Below are 17,839 nucleotides of genomic sequence, written 5' to 3' on the forward strand. Positions count from 1 at the left end.
TGGGGCCCTGGACTGTGAGCAGAGATGAGGAGCACTGGGCAGGTGCAGGCAGGGACAGAAGAGCCCTCAGGGCTCTGGAAATTCTCTATTTCCCAACTGAAACAATTCCCTCTCGTAGCCCAGCTCACATGCATCCATTTTTTTAGGATTTGTTGATGGATAGATGGTATGATCTCACTGTAGTGGTGTCTGCTTGTAAGACCCAAGGATGTTTGCATTAAATATGCTTTCGGAGTTCCCCTTGTTTTCCTCTTCTGACATATTTCACCAGACCTAGATTTTATTCTTTGGCTTTTTAATGTTTCAGAACTGACAGAATTCTGTAATACCAGTGTATTTCACCATTCATATTTTCCAGTCTTTTCAGCATTTTTCAGCATTCAAGTTGCATAAAGCTCTGAAGTACATACCACCTAATTATATAGTTTCAAACTATTGAGGCATCCAAATTTGAAGGAGGACAATCAAAATATCATTCCAGGCACAGATGGTAAAATGACCTGATAATTATGAGGCAATGTTAAGGGTGAAAAAGGGAGGAGGAGGAAAGCCACTTTTCATGCCAGTGCAGCTGACAGATAAATTAACAGCTCCATAGTTTCTGCTTCACCTACCTCCAGTAAGACACTCTACATAATGCTCCCTTTCCTCCCAGAAGATATAATAATAGTCCACTGCAGAATGCAGACAGAAGTTTGCCGGGAGTCAGAAGTACCCTTTCCTTCTTAATTTTCACATGTGTGTATATGGAAAATGCCAATTGTTATAAATAAATTTTTGGCACCTGCCATCTTTCGTGGGCAGTAGCTGCTATAGAGCAGTGCTGATTTGGAAGATTTCTAGCAGTGTTTCAAAATAAACATTGCTATCATTTTTCTTTCTTCTCAGCATTGTAAAAACTAATTACTGGCTCTCCAATTATTGCAAATAATATGTATTTTAAAACTAGATATTGAACGTACAATGTAGTTGGAAGTGCTCAATTAATGGTTGGACTTGGTGATCTTTTCAAAGCTCATTGGTGTTTTCCAACCTCGATGATTCTATGGTTCTGTGATTTTATGACATAAAATCTTTCATTGTGAATATGTCACCTATCCTTGGAGCAAACAAGTGAGATCGTATCTAAGCCCAAGTACACTAAGACGAGTTTGAGACTCTGGGAACTAAAATGTTTGCCTTTTAAATTAGAAGCACAATCAAATACAAATTGACAAATTCCATATGTTTGAGTGGTTATAGTCATGAAATCCATATGCTAGACTTAGAATTGCTAAAGACTTGCTCTTACTCTTGGGACAAATAATCCAGCCTCCACACATCTTAGTGTGCCCACCTGCAAAACCACTCCAAAATATTGGTTAAATGAAGTTAGAGGAAGGCTGAGGTCTTCAACTACTGTAAAGTACAGAAGTTCAGAGAAGGATGGAGAAATGAGCAATGTGTTACTACACACAAATCATTTGTACAGAAAGAAAATACACATTATTTGTGTAGGAGGCACAAGAAATTTTTAAATTGACATTCTCATATTTCCCAAGCACAAAATTTTAATCAGAACAGAAAAGATAGAGGAATCACCTAATAAAGGGCCGTATTTTCACTCAAATAAAACTCCTGTAAATTCAGTATAGGGAATATTTTTATATTTTTTCTTTATGTGTATTAGCAGGGGTAGAGACATCTGAGATGAAGTCTAGACACTGGAATTCCTTTTTCCAATTATATACAATGTTATTTGTCATGAGCAATGTTTGTTGTTTTTTTTTTTCAGAATGCTTGTCCAAGAAGTTTGAAACCATGTTGCCACATGTGTCTTAAGGCAGAATGTCAAGACAGAACAAGCTTTTCCTCACGAGGGTGCCTGCTGCAGAGCCTTTAAAGATTTTTTTTTCCTATGGTTAGCTCTAAGAATTCCATACATACAAAGAAACCTAGGAACAAAAGTATAGCAGTCTTTCCAAAACTAAATCTACACTAAGGAATGGATTTACCAGATTTGTAATACTGTGCTCTGATGTTATTTATTAATATGGTTCCTTAAGGCTTCTATGGAGGGTTGATCTGTTGATGAATAGTCTATTATATACCTATTTTCCTTAAGCTGCTTCTAAAGCAAACTCATATTTAAATGTCCCTCAATTCTACAAAACAAAAAAGAATATTTAACCTGTATTCCCGTTTTCCTGCAGAATAACAGAAAAATAGCAGAAGACAGAAATTCTCTAAGTGCAATTGTTCCATACTTTCACTTAATTTAACCATTTTATAAAAGTTCAGCGCCATTGACACAAATTCAAATAAAATTTTTCAGTTATGGTAATGCAGCATCCCCAAGTAAGTTGAAGACAGAATGTCAAGAATCTTAAATGCAAGTTTAAGATACTTGTACTTCTAAAGTCCTTCTAATGATACTTGTACTTAATTTTAGTAAGAAAATTACATCTGAATACCCTCCAAGGTAATGCCAAACACCAGTTTATTGTAACAGTACTGTCTCAGGTATCAACAGCACCCTGTCTCTCATAGTGCAAAGCCCAGCACAACCTGAACAACCAACCCCTAGGAGTGGGAAGTTCTCAGGTTATCAGCTCTCTGTTGCTACTGTAACACTCCTGACCACATAGAGTGGTTAGTTAAGGCGAACCAGCCATGGCACTCATGCATGGATTTTTCTCACGTTCATTCTTTTAGACCAAAAACCTAATCTAGAACAAAATCAGCAGGGCCACTTTCACTGTCCTTCATCTGACAAGTTCCCTGTGGGAGTTAAAAGAAATGGAGACCAGATCTGGAAAAGGACATTGCACTCACTCAACTTCAATATTTTTTTAATTAGTTATAACAGAGAAAATGCCAGCATGAATACGCTTATTATAGTTTATCATTAATGGGTATGATTTAAACTAGAAAATGTAAACCTCTTTTAAACTCCTGTTTCTGAACTGTTACGTCTCTAACAAATGTACAGTAAGGATTGTTTATTCAAGCCAATGCAATCTTCTAATGGAGGTGAGAGCTGGGACAACTCAAAGCTATAAAACATGCTTATAAGAAACTAATGCCCATTTTCTGTCCTTCCCAATTAGTGGCATGTTCTAAAGTCTAGGTACCAAATGTAGGCTGCCTGCCCACTCACTTTAAATGAAGCCTTTCTTGTTTCCACACTGTGTAGAATTGCCTCTGTTTCAGCAGCCTGTGTTCCTTGTAAAGCATAGGACGCTGTGATAAATCTCACAACTTGATTCATTAAGAGGCAAACTATATCTCAGTTTGCTCTCTTCTGTTCCACCCAAAGCTGGTATCACTACCAAGCTGCCCTTGGTGTTGGCAATTTCTCTTTTCTGTTCCAAGAAGAGAAGGAAAAGAAATACTGATTTTCTTTGTCTCAAATCGTTTGCTTAGCTGGATGCAAGTTTGATAGCCCCATCTTTTCAGGAAAGTAGATTTACCACATGTGTAACTTCCAGGCTCGACTACAGTGTTTGAATCCTTCCCTAGGTGCCAGCATGACAGAATTCCAGCCCTCCCTCCAGTATGCCCTCCAGTATGTAACACAGTACAACTTAAATTGAATGGATCAAAGAGACGCCAATGGACCCGTATTCACCTCACTATCCCTACCTCCCTTAAAGCCCTTTTCAGTATTTTTGAGCTATTTCTAGCTCTAGCTTCTCCACAGCTCTAAAAGTGTACTTTAAAATTATAGTTAAAATGTATTTTAAACTGCCAGAAGTAGTACATATTAAGAAAGGTAGCAACAACATTTTTTTGAGCATTTATTTCCCATTGTGTTACTTTTCTTCACTCTTTGCTTTTGCTGCTTTAATTCCCTTTCCTTCTTTAATTACCTTCTTGCATTTTATTTTCAGGGAATGTTGCAGGAAGACAGGATTTAAGACTCAAACCTAGAGCCATAGAAGTCCATAATTACATTCTCCCTAATACAAATGGAGCCAAGTTCTCTCTTGAAAACAAAATTTTTAGAATAATAGCCAAACTATTCTACAATCAGATGCCAAAAGTAAAATTCTTATTAAGTCCAATAGAGGCAGGTTTTTATCTGGAAAGCAAATACTTTAGAACAATAGCCAAACTACAATTTTTTAAAATTTAAATAATTTAGTGTATTACTGATGCACTTCAGGTGTAGCAAGGATACACAGTAAGGAAAGTAAATGTGTAATAAAGCAGTGGGTTTTCCTTTAATATCATACTCATGCCCTCCAAAAGCCAGTTGCTCAACTGTACTTTTGAAGTCAGCTCTGAACAGAGAGCAGAGCTTTTATTAAATAGATGTTTGTAAAGTTGAAGCTGCATTTATTATAAGACTGAAGATTCACAGAACAGATCTGGGGGCTTGCCTGTAGTTAATGGAATGTGTTTTCAACAAGAGATATACAGCATGTAAGCACATACAAACATTCACCTCTGCATATTCTCACCAGAAATAAATTTGAGATTTTAAATGGGGCATGTTATTGGGGGATGGGAAGCTCAAGATCGAGAACACAAATAACCAGACCAAAGGGAATAATCCTGCCTTGGACAAGTCTTTTCCACCTCCAGACTTTATCATACAACTACTGTCAGATTTGCTGCCAGTATGAAAAAGAGACAAAGGAAAATGCTTGTTTGCCTTTCAGCCAGAGAATACAAAGTGTGTGTGGTTTAATACAGTCCTTTTTCAAAAGGCTCCCTGTGTTTCTGAAACATTAACAGGGATTTAGAGTAGTTCTCACACGTTCAAATGTCAGCTGGTTTTATTTGTCTATAGCCCACACGTTTTGCTCTCAGAGGCTGAGAATCAGTCGGGTTTGAAACACGTTTTGCTCCTTTTCAGTAAATGTAACATAAAGGTATCAAAGGGGCTATCTATTTATTCCATATTGGCATTGTATTTTTACCCATTTTTCTTTGAACAGGTACTCCATGTGTTTTCTATAAACTACAATTATTTGCAGCAAAATTTCTCCATTTCCCTTGTTATTCTCGAAGATCCAATGGCTTGTCTTTACGTGGATCTTTCATCCTTACCAGTGTGGAAGAGACAGCAAAAGTCCAGTTTTAAGACATGCTGGGCTTTTAATTCATTCTATTGTATCAGTGTCTCTCCCATTCTTGCTACTCAGACAAGAGATTTTGACCACACCAGTAAACTGAAATCCCACTTTATGGTTCCTGATGGACTCTCTGGCACTCTGTTTCACAGGAGCGTGTCTCTGCCCTCTCATCAGCCTCAGCTCTTGCCCAGCCGGGCACACCTCGTCGATAATCCCCCGCTGCCACAGACTGTGCGTTAAGCAGCCCTTGCCCGGCCGTCTCGCCGCACCTGCAGCCGAAGCCCACCCCGCCGCATCCCTCGTCCCGCCGGCCCCGACGGAGCCGCGGTGCCCGCGGGGGGCTGCTCCCACCGCCCGGCCCCTGCCGGCCCCCGGGCTCCCCCCGCACCCCCCGGGCTCCCCCCGGGCTCCCCCCGCACCCCCGGCCCTCCCCGGCGGGCGGGCGGGCGCCTCCCCGCCCAGCCCCGTCCCGTCCCCATCCCCATCCCCGTGCCCAGGCGCGGCGGGGCGGCGGCCGACGGGCGTCCTCCCCCGGCTTCTGCCCTCGCCGCTGGCCACCAGCGGCACCTCCGAGCGCCCCGCTGCTCCCCGCTCCGGCCCCGGCTTTGTGTGCGCGGCACCAGCCGCACCTGGGGCGGGCGCGGCGGCGGTGCCGGGGCTGGCGGTGCCGGCGGTGCCGGCGCGGCCCCGCACGATGCCGCTCCGCGGGCTCCTGCCCCTTTGTCTGCTCTGCCTCCAGGCTGCGCTACCGCTCCGCGGCCACCGCGGCCGCTACGCCGGGTAAGTCCGCCCGCGCCCCGCTCCGCCCGCGGCGCAGCTCCGCGGCCGCGCTGCCTCCGCACCGCTGGAGGAGCCGGAGCCGGCTGTGTCCGCGTGTTCGGGCGCCCCTCCCGCCGCCGACCTGCTCGGGAGTTTGTTTGCTTGCAGTTGTAGCATGTAGCTCGTGAAAAAGGTGCTGCGAGTCTCTGCTAGCTAAAGGAAGGATGCTACGCTGGGGAAAAGTTTGCGTGTCCGCGTGGAAAAGGGAATTGCGATTATACAGAGGGAAAATACACGGTTTTGAGTTTCTACCGTGCTCTGAAATGAATGAAGATCTGTATTTCATTTAGGATACAATTATATGGGAACCTAAAATTGTTTCTAAAAGGTTGTACACTGTGCGCACATATTAGGGAATGCATAAGAAGTTCAAGCAATAGAGGAACTCTACTGTCAGCAAGTGGAGACTAAAACTTTCATGTGCATTTCAAACTAGACTTTTCTTTTTGTTCCAATGGCAGTTCAAATTTGTGTTACAAAGGGAAAGATTGAACTAAGCAGTAGTAAAAAGTGAACTTGCTTCCAAAGTGTATATTCTTTGCCCCACTAAAGACTTTGTTTTTAGTAAGTATTTAACATAATAAGTTTATGATGCAAATGAAAAGGTAGGCAAATACAGGAGCATTAGAAGCCTGTGGCATGTGTCAATATACAATATAAAATTCTTTCAAAGTGTCCAGCAAATTCATCAGGATAAGCACACATCTCTGTGGAAGTAAGAGCTGTATTATTCTTTTTATTTTATTGGAGTAGCCAAGCCAAGCATAGAAATTCCCCTTCTAAAATGAAGTTTAAAAAAACATTCCCTAAGCTTCAAGGATTTGGTAATGGGATATGAAGCCATTCACTCCTGAGTCACTATTAGTGATAGAAAATAGTTAAACACTTGACAGCTGTCTTGCCATCTCTGTTCAGTTCCTCACGCTCCAGTATCTGTCTGCCCTGTGAAATCAAACAGACCACCACAGTCAGGAATACTCCTGACAGTGCCAAAAAGCAGCAGGACAGAAAACTAAACTGTTCTTTAAAGCCAGGGTCCTGCTGTAGGTTTTGTGCAACAGCTCTGTTCTCTCTGTCTGGAGCCCATAGCACAGGCATGGTCTCCATGGTCTTGAATTTAAATTCAAGATAGCATTTAGTTTGTTTCCAGATGACATGGAGATGAATAACACATTGTCAGTGCTGGTGCTTAATTTTTTCGGAATATTAATCACATAAGTTATCTACTAATTTTGACTAAATGTCAAAATACACATTTTACTATCCTCTAGGTTTAAGTGACATCATCAACGATAATCAAGTTGGTTCAAATAGAATAACATGAATAAAAATTCAAATATTGTACCTCTGCTCATTAATGTAACTCAACAATTTTGTTCCGAGTTTTAAAAATAATTTTCTTGTTTCAGAATTTCATATTCCCAGGGTGACATGTGAAAGATCCATCCAAATTCTCCTCAGTTGATCTTTGTTTTAGAAGTTTTTGCATAGACTCTAGTCAAAAAAAAAAAAAAAAAAGAGACTTCTCATCAGCTTCCAAAAGTTGGACAAGAAAATCACTGGCCAAAAAAAAAAAAAAAAAAAAAACAACAACAACAACAAAAAAAAAAAAAAAACCAACTAGAGTTAATTACAAGAACTCTTAGTCAATAGGCAATTGTAGTAGGGGGCCAAGATACATTTACAAGCTTTGCTGAAAATGTGGTCAATATTTGAAACAGAAACCAGAATGTGTAACACATGTGTAACACAAACTGGAAATACAAGCTAATATTTTTCCTACTTTACTAATATTTTCCCCCTTTTACTAATATTTTCCATTTCTACTATCCTGGCATTATTTGTGTCAATAAAAGATGATGGAAAGTTAATTTGAAATGGCATGGAGGTTTCTACAGTATTACAAATATATCTTGTCCAACTGTCATCATCACAGTGTCCTGGGCAGGGTCATTTAAATTCTTCTCTGTGTGCCATTGATTAGAAACAGTTGAGTAAGAATTGCCATTACTACTGAACCTGACTGTCACTCAAAGGGAAAAAAATTGGTAAGGTTTTTTGAGAAAGCAAATTAGGAGGTGAATAGTTTGCTAATGTTCACCACGAAAAGGGGTGTCCCATCAAACTGACTTCTTTTTGTGCCAAGAAACATCTGAGAATCCTAGTAATTTCTATTGTGTGAGAAGCTGTACCATAAAGGGAAAAGGCATTAGTATAATTGGGGCAAAAGAATGAGAAGGGGAAAAAAAAAAAAAGCAATGGAAACATTTCTCATAAACTTAGGTCAGCACTTGGAGGCACACATAATTGTAACTCTTTAGCTGAAGATTCAGACCCAAGACAATGAACTAACTGGAAGTGCACATTTCTCCAAACTATGGCAAGCAGGCCAGGTATGCCAGATGGACACATCTTTAAGAAAATGTGTTCTAGATACCTTTGGGAAGTCAGCAAATATTTGGGGAGTCTCGGCAAAGAGGAAGAAGCACTCAGAGCTCTTGGAAAGACTGAGGGACAGTTGTATTTGCCTTCTGCCTCACACAATATGCAGGAGTTCAGCCTGAAGGAACTCAAGAGGAGCTCTCAAGAAGACACTGCTAATCAGCCACTCGACAGCAAATTCAAAACTGTACTCACACTATACATTGTTTTCCTTCCTGAATTTGTATGTTCTGTCCAAAGGCTCCAGGGGAAGTGGATAAGCGGGAGACAAACACACACATCAGGGCTTGGATAGATTAGATGTGGAATATTCAAGGAGATTTTTCAGGAGGCAATTACAAGAAGTTCACACAGCAGCAGTAAGGATAACCAAATACATGGGAATGTTTTAAGTTCCTGAAATAATCAAGCAAACTAAAACTCTTTGGTCTCCAGTGGAAACAATTTAGGCCTTCAGAGATGTCTAAAAACTTTGAGTCACATGGCCCTAGTAGACAGAGATCAGTTATTCACTGTTTCTTCCAGTTACAGGAAGCAGGAGACGTAAAATTAATCTAGTAGGAACCTTTTGATAGCTTTACAGAGAAGTCTACTGGAGCAGATGGAGTTTTGTGAGGGTTTTTTACCAAATGCACCGATCTTCCTACTCTTTGGAATCGTATGAAGAAGGAGATTCCCATTATTAAGTCAAGATTTCGTAGAGTAGAAAATATCTCTCTCATTTGTTCTTTAAAAATCACTACTATGACCTTTTTACTTCAGTTCATCTACCTCCACCTGTACATCGTGGCTCAGCATGTAGCCTCCAATTTCTCCCCCACTTTTTGTTCTTCCAAAGCCTTTTTAGAAGTGTTCCTCATCTGGACTCTTCTCTGACTTGCAAATTGCCAAGTACAGGCAAAGGCTGAAATAACTTGTCCAGTTTTCCTCTAAGGTTTTTGTTGCAAGATTTGGGTCTTTTTAAATATTGGATCAAAATGATAACTCCTCCAAAATGTTATCCTTCAGACCCACTGAAGACCCAGAACTGCAGATAATTATAATTTATCTTGGTCAGATGAAGGCTATGGTACATGCTTACTGTGTAACAACCACATAAAATAACCTGGGAGTCATGTGGAGGTGGAAACAGAGAACAGTAAAGTGTTCTATAATCCAAGATGCAATGTGCTGTAGCTACTGGAACATGACATCCAGAAAACTGTATAAACCAACTGTTCATGTAGAGGACAGATATAAAATCTGAGAGCATTCAGCATATTTCAGGTATTTTAATGCCCATTAATGCCCCTGCATACCATAACTAAGTACCTCTGATCCCACGGTACCTTACTCACAATGGCTGGCAATTGTTCTGTCTCATGGAAAAAACACATGGGAGTGTAGCAAAAATGAGTTGCTGAGGGAATTGAGAAGTGAAAAGGAACTCCTCCTGTGCTATTCCCTCTGCAGATTTTTTCCAAATGTTTTAATCAGAGACTAAAAGCTATGTTATTTAAAACAAGTTCTTTCTCCCTGGTGCTCAACTCTCCCTCCCCACCCCCAAGTAAAAGTAAAATGTCATGAACACAACTGGCAAAGAAAGCATTTGGAAAGCACACCAACAGCATGAGAGGGAAGGTAATTATATTCATTCAGATTTAAACCAAACTTAGTGCTTCTCTGGATGTTGTCAGGGAGCTTCTAAGAGGTGAAAAATTGTGAGCTCTCCAGCGAAAATAATTTAAGTATTTTTTTCTTATATTAATCAATAATTCTGTAATCAAACACCACTAATTCCTAAAACCAGCACAGATCAGTGAAATTCACAACAGCTTTGGGACCACTTACCAATTCTTGTTCCAACACCTCAGCTCTAATGATGTGCTTTCTCATTACCTGATATTCCCCTGCACAATATTTATGTCATCCTATAGGTTAAAATCAATTTTTGATTATTTTTCTCCTTTATGTCCAAGCATTATAAATTTACCTTTTAAAGTTTTTTTGCTCTCCTTATTATAAGTGAAAAATACAAAGTGTTTCAGTTGCTCTTTCTTTCCCACTTTAAATTTCTTTTTCAAAATAATTGAAAGAGTACGCACACCCTCCCTACCTAGGTAAAGTGCATGCCAGGCAAGGAGGTTCCCAGTTTATTATGGCTGTGTCTAAACTGATAAACAGGCACATGTCACCATGTGAGCCTGGTTCCCATACTTATCCAAACTGGGACACCATTGCCTGGTGCTGTGGCTTCTGACCTTTGCAGCTGGAGAAGATGGGGTGGAAGAAGCATGGAAAGTAAGGTAAGATATGGAATATCAAGACATGGGCAAAGCTTGCAGCCATACTAAGGAGCTTTGAACCTGTCCTAGGTTTCCTACCTCATATGCAACCTATGGCCTTTCAGTAAGAATTATTCTTTTGGAAGTGTAAAAGAAATTCCAATTAACACACTTTCCTCATTTTTAGAAGTGCGTATGTTACAAATGGGAATGTAGTCTATTATTAAAGAAAATTCATGTTCAGGGTAGCATCCAGCAATTATTTTCTTAAAAAAAAAAAAAAAAAAGACCAACTGGGGTACATATAAGAGGTGCTTAGAAAAAGATACCTTTAAAAATAAGGAATTCACATACAAAATCTGCTTAGACCCTCAGGCAGATACACTGAGATCCTTTGGATACACCAGCTTCACTTTCTCATGAAACTAAGCAGGAAAAGAAATATAGCTTTTCCCAGAGCTTCTGGTAGTATTTACAGTGAACTCCAAAGCTTCCACTTATACACTATAGTTGCAGATGCTGCTCCTGTGAGTTCACATGCATAGGCTACTTAAAATGAAGTTCTCAAATGTGAACGTATTGTACAGGACTTAGTAAGTGCTTAACAGGAGACAGACACTATATAAATTACATATATATTGATTTTTTTATTATTATTAAAGAAAAGAGGAATCTAAAATATATGAGCAACTCACTTAAAAGACAGTGGAACCTACTTTTAGCCCAGAAGGAAACTCACAGTTCTGAAAGGAGTGAATTTGAAAAAGGGAGATTAAAAATCTGCTTTTCTTGAATACACTGCTGATATTTTATAGGGAGCCCTTAGCTTCATACACTGCATAGGACTGTATCCCACACTGCATGATAAACAGGATCCCAAAGTCTTGTCTCCTGAAATTCTAGTATCTGTAAAAATGTCATCCACACATCTGAAGTGGCCTTACATGGTTAAAAATGCTGTAGGAAACATTTATTGTTGTAGCCAGCTGAAGGTGAATGGACATCATCAGTTATCTCTCACCATTCTCCTGGGGATAAACTCTGTTTTGCAGAATGGCTCTTTACTTATATTTCCTCCTTAATTTTACTTCATACATAATAGAAACTGTACTCACTCTTCTGTGGTAGAACATAGTATTTAAGAAGGCACTGTGTGCATAATGTTTATGCAAAAGTCGAGAAATAAGCAGTTATATCGATCATATATATCAGGCATCTCTTTGGGCTTGCATATAGCACTAAAGGCTGAGGCCAGCAGTGGAGGTCAACAATCAGTATTTTTACTGCTCAGGCAATAGGATTTGTTTTGATCTCAGGCAGGAGATTAAAATAATTTTTCTCAATACAAAATAAAAATAGAAAATAATTTAAAAGAAACAGCATTGTTACTGCCCCCTGTCCACCTAACTTACATATTTATGTTATCAGTATTGTTTATCATGCAGAAAACAAGTGCAACTCATGCTCTCCATCCTATTTACAATAAGCAGGTCTAGTTGAAAAAGGAGAACCAATAATTACGGCTATACATTAGACCTCTCTCTGAAAACTCTACTTTGGGTAAAACACTCATATTTTTTCCTGGCCTCAGATTTGCAAGAACAAATCCACAGACTTTTTCCTGGCCTTAGATTTGCAAGAACTGGGACTTACAGTCTATCTGGAGATAATTAAGCCTAATTCTATTTTTTTTCCAGTTAATTATGATTCTGATATAAAGGCTTTGTTCACATGACTCTACATATGGGTACAGAGTTATCATTCTGATTTGATGTTGGTATTACAGCAAAATGTGCACGAATTTCAAAGGTGCTACTGATTTGCACCCCAGTATATCAGATCAGAATTAGGCCTTAAACAGACAGTGATTTTCAGGAAAATATCTTCAAAGAAAACTACAAAACTGCATTTTATGGAAGGGAATTGAGGGTAGATAAGCCAAAGTACTCTGAATTGAAAATATACTCAGACCAACAAATAGACAGGGACAATAAATTCTATTTTTAAAATTATTTTGTACCTTGAACTTGCCAAATTAGGAGGATAGGGTGGGAGCTGGAATCCAGCAGTGGACAAGGAGTATGAACTCATTCTTTCTGTGTCTGCCTGTGCTGACTGAATGCTCTGGAGAACAATGCTCTGCTGAGCTTCCTCTTCCTCTGGGGAACAATGGACTTACAGTATATTTATTTAAAGGGCATCCACACCATAAAGTTACCTAACAAAACAATACACCAAACAGCATTTTCCAAAGAGATGATGTTCTAGATTGCTTAAATACAGCCATAGAAAAAACAGATATATCCTACCAAATCAAAACAGTTTTTCTTTTCTTTATGTTCTGCAGCTCAGGTAAGGCAGGGATACAGAGGAGACTACCACAGCAGGACCTTGAAAATGAGTTTGTAGGGGGTTTATTTTAGTAAAATTATTGTAAGAAAAATTACTGTTTCTTATATCATACTGTATTTCAAATGTCTTCAGAATAGTAATGATAGAGTTAGCATCACCTCATGGTTAACTCAGAGATAAAAAAAGATGCACTTTTTAGTTGAGATTAAAAATAAATTCTGGGCATTCAAAGCCCAGAAAGCCAAACATATCCTGGGCTGCACAAACAGAAGCATGGCCAGCAGGTCAGGGGAGGTGATTCTGCCCATACACTCCTGTCTCATGAGAGCCCACTTCAGGACCCCAACATAAGAAGGACATGGACCTGGTGAAACAAGTCCAGAGGAGGGTCATGAAAATGGTGAGAGGACTCAAGCACCTCTGCTGTGAGGAAAGGGTGTGAGAGTTGGGGTTGTTCAGCCTGGAGAAGAGAAGACTCCAGAGAAACCCCATTGCCACCTCCCAGTACTTACAGGGAGCTTATAAGAAAGATTAGAACAAACATTTTAGCAGGGCCTATAGCAATAGAACAATGAGTAATGGCTTTAAACTAAAAAAGGGTTGATTTAGAGGAGATAGATGAAAGAAATCTACAATGACAACACTGAAACACTGAAACAATGTACTGGAACAGCTCAGAACTCCATATAACCTGACCTTGAAGGATTTCAGGGATGGATCATCTACCACCTCTCTGGGCAACCTGAACTAGTGAAAGATGTCCCTCCAAGGGCATTGAAGTAGATGGCTTTTAAAGTTTCCTTCCAACCCAAACTGTTCTTAATTATTTTAGCAGGCCTAATGAAAAACTCTTTTATTTATTCCACCATACTCCTACCAAGATTGCCACCAGATGCTAGTCTGAGGCTGCAGTGCACTCATACAGCCAAACCCTGCTAACCCACACTAGTGACCCCCTTCTGCCACAGCAGTCAGCTGTGCTTCTGCTCATCCAGATGTGCAGCCTCTGCTCAGGGACTGGCACATCTCTGCCTACAACAAGACAATTCCAGGAGCACAGAGGGGAAAAAAACCCCACTTCTTCATTTTTCCCCCCCTGGCTCTTAATTGACAGCTTATCAGTTTGTGGCTGCTGCAGAGCCTCTGCAGCACAAGGAAGGGGAAGGAGTGGCTGGGTTTTTCATACTTGCCTGTGTACCTCGAGTCTGTGCACTGGGAGCAGTTGTTTGAAACCAGTTTATTCCAGGTGTGTATTCCAAGGGGCACACCATGGGCTTACCTCAGCAGAATTTGGCATCTTGATCAGTCCCAACTGCCAGATTCCTCTCCAGACCTGTGTCAGTGAAACAATTGCAAATGAGTATTTCAGACTCAGAGAATAGCATGATGCTTATTTTCAAATAAGTACTTTCCTGAAATTGCAAAACCAAAGAAAAATTCAACCTTGGTACTAACCATCATCCTGTGGGTTTTTTAAGCAAAGGGATTTCATTATGCTTAATGTCTGAAGCTCTTTACCTAATGAACAAGACTGGCATGATAGGGTCTACAGAAAAAATAGTATCTATTTATTAAATATGTTGGTGTTAGGCAAGCAATAGCTATTACCTGGAAAGAAAGCAGGGAAGATATTTAATTAAGTATATTTTATTAATAGCTCTGTCCTTTTTGTCACATCACAGTTTCATATTTTCAGGGAAATAAACCTTGGACCTTTTTCACCTTTCAGGGAAATAATACTTGAACTGTATAGCCCAGGCAGCCAAAAACATGCTCTGCCCAAAATTTACACCAAATAATAGGAGACACTGTGCAAGCACAATGCCAAGTCTGGGCTGGTAACTCACATCTCTCTGCAGAATGAGCTTGTGTCCTTGCCAGTAACACACAGTGTACCCAGAGGCACAAAGACAGCACAGAATGTCCTTATCCTGCTCCCTTATCAACAGACTGGATCCCTGATCCATCTGCCTGTGGTAGAAACAATAGTAAAAAATGTAAATGGAGATCATTAATAGAACATAAAATCTAAGTAATTTGCTTTTCCATTTGAAAAAATCAAATAGTTTAACCTTCAGTTTGTTCAGCTGAGGCTCTTTTATTTTGATTTTACCAGAAGCAGCTCTCTTAGTTTTGAAATAGTCAAACATGAAGTCATGTTTTGATATGGCCAAAAAAAATGCTTCAGAGGAAATCAAAGCATTTGTGTATAAAGGATGAAATCTCTTGTATTTGCTATCCAGCAGCATAAAAATAATTCCTGATGTATTTTCCAAGGCCTAGCCTAGAATATGAAGCAGTGAAATATCTAATTATGCAGGTTTTGATCACTACTGGAAGGGCTTTTTCTGTTCAACACTAAGCTGTCCTGGAGAGAGTGGTGGTTCTCCTTCTGAAGCAGCTATGAGGAGCAGGAAACACAGGAACAGAGAGCTCCTGTGCCTACCAGGTCCTGGGAGGAGCTCTGTCTGTTTGCCTTGGGCTGTGCAGTGTCTCAGCACATTTGGTGTATTGTACCTCTCAGAGGCCCCAGGCAAGGGGACATCATCTGGTCATAGAATCATGGAACCATAGAATTGTTTCATGTATAAAAGACCTTGAAGATCACTGAGTCCAACTGCTAACCTAACACAGCAGAGTCCACTACTGAACCACATTCCAAAGCACCACATCCATATGTCTTTTAAAGACTCCCAGGAATGGCTGAGACTGGTGATTCAACCATGTCTGTGGACAGTCTGCTCCAATGCTTGATAACTCCCTCAGTGAAGCCTTTTTATCAATCTCTGTCAGACAGACATGACAAAGTTGCTGATCTTCTCTTGCCAGGTGATTTTGGGCCAACACAGAGACAGAAATGTGGGTATTTCAGGCTCAAACTGGGTGAGAGAGGACCTGGGGTCTTCAACCTTTCCTCCTGTCTACAGCTTTTTGCTCCATGAAGTAGTTATATCTTTCTAGGCCTTCCATCTAACCTTATATGCCAAAAAATCTCTATCAAATCAGAAAGTAGGTGTCCAGTGAGTTCAGGTGCTTTTGCAGTTCAGAAGCAATTTAAGAGATGTCACAGACCTGGAGACTACAAGATCAGTGCCCTGCTATCATCCACTTCCTCTATTCTTAGTTCTTAGCCAGTGGATGGCATGCCACCCACCAGTGTGTTATTTTTCCTATGTTCATCACTTTCAATTGCACCTATCACCCCTTTCTCATAAAATAGCTGGTGGTTTTCTTACTATATGATGAATGATGGACAAAAAGGCACCTCAAAAGTCTGGTGGTCAGCCCAGGCTGCCCCTGCCTGATCAAGGTGCAGGACAGTTTGTAATGATTAGCATGTATCACTCAGAGACATGAGAAAAGGGTACAGAACCATTAAAATTCATCTTAAGCTTCTGGGAGATTATGGAAAAATAGAGTAAAGTCATTGTCTTACATGTTAAGGAGTCAGTATAGAGTAGTGCTCAGGATGAGTTAAGCCTTACACCTCTCTTTTAAGACCTATGAAAGGTCCACAGAGAAATGGTAAATGAAAGGCTCCATGGACCAGGAAATCCTGATTTTTTGCTTCTGCTGAACAAAACCGTAAGAGTGAGGGCAAAACCCACAGATTTTACCTTGTCACATGAGATCAGACCTAACAATTTGTGGACAGCAAGACAGTACCATGAAACAGTTTAGGGTACAGAATAGCAGAGACTGATGGATGAACACTTTCCTCTGTGAAATCTGATCTTTCTGCATTGTTTGCCTTTAATCCAGTGACCATTATCTCTATTGAAAAAATACATGTGAGCTTTTATCTGTGACAACTGCACTCAGGGAGGTCTTAGAATTAGAAGGCATTTGGTCACAGAGTCTGCAGCAAGTCATGCCACTGCAGCCTGCACAGTTATATCACGAAAAAAGAAGCATGCAGCAGAGGAAAAGCCTTCTCCAGGGTGGTTAAAGAAGACAGGTCTGTGAAAATTGAGGAAAAGTTCCTAATATTCAGGTGTTTTTACTCTGAAGTGACATTAGCTGAGGGAAGAGACATACATTTTAAATGTTTATGCCACAAGTAATGGGTCTACCAGATTTCAGTTATCTTGTTAGAGCTAATGAAATACAATCTTAATGGAGTAGTTAATAGCTGGCAAATAAAAATGCAAAATAATAATTCTGCTGAAATATAAAATAATTTGAACAAACCAAAAAAAAAAGACTATGTAGAAGGAAAATGCAGGGATCTTACTGGAAGGACCAGTTTTACAGGATCTAATGGAAAAATTAACTATTAGGGTGGATGTAGCAACAAAAGTCCCTCTGGCTCACTGGAAAATATTACTTTTTTTTCAGGAGAAAAAGGTAGCACAAATTTCGAGCAAACACAGGAGGAATTTTTTAATTAGTTGTTATATAAAAAACTTTGCTTCTTACAAGACTAGAAAAATGAGTGACTTTAAGGTAATATTTCTAAGTTATAAAATTGCAGAGAGGGTATTTATTTCTAAACTGCATGGCTATAAAACACCAGATGCCATACAATGCAGTAATCTCAGAACAAGACAGGAATCTGTTGTCTGTGAGGAGCATGCAGATGCTTGCTTTTAGCAGTGACGTCTTGCTCATAAAACAGGAACACCAAACACTCCTCACTACATTCAAAACTTGTGTCCCCATTGCATGTGGGATTTTGTTGTTTTAAGATTAATCATTACTCAAGTGAAACTAGGAAGGGAGAGTTTTGAATTACAGTTTATGAAGAGAGAAGTAAGAGTTGTCTTATATTACGTTAAGGATTAACTGAAGGAAATGTTGCCTCTTGGTTGAGCTTGGCTGCCAAAGAGGCCTCTGCTGTTTTGGCCCCACATTATCCTGATGAATGGCTTAGGTCACTCCTCTCTATTTTACAAAAGC

At 40.0% G+C, this 17,839-nt stretch overlaps 1 protein-coding gene across 1 annotated transcript in view; it reads left to right on the forward strand.

The window, feature by feature from the left end:
• The first annotated feature begins 5,757 nt into the window (after window positions 1-5,757).
• Window positions 5,758-17,839, forward strand: part of CPA6 (carboxypeptidase A6) — a 79,305-nt gene continuing 67,223 nt past the window's right edge. Inside the window, exon 1 of the mRNA XM_031503736.2 lies at window positions 5,758-5,843. Within this exon, the coding sequence (XP_031359596.2) occupies window positions 5,758-5,843 (86 nt within the window). The remainder of the gene's footprint in view (window positions 5,844-17,839) is intronic.

Source organism: Lonchura striata, chromosome 1, assembly GCF_046129695.1.
Source record: "Lonchura striata isolate bLonStr1 chromosome 1, bLonStr1.mat, whole genome shotgun sequence".
NCBI lineage: Eukaryota > Metazoa > Chordata > Aves > Passeriformes > Estrildidae > Lonchura > Lonchura striata.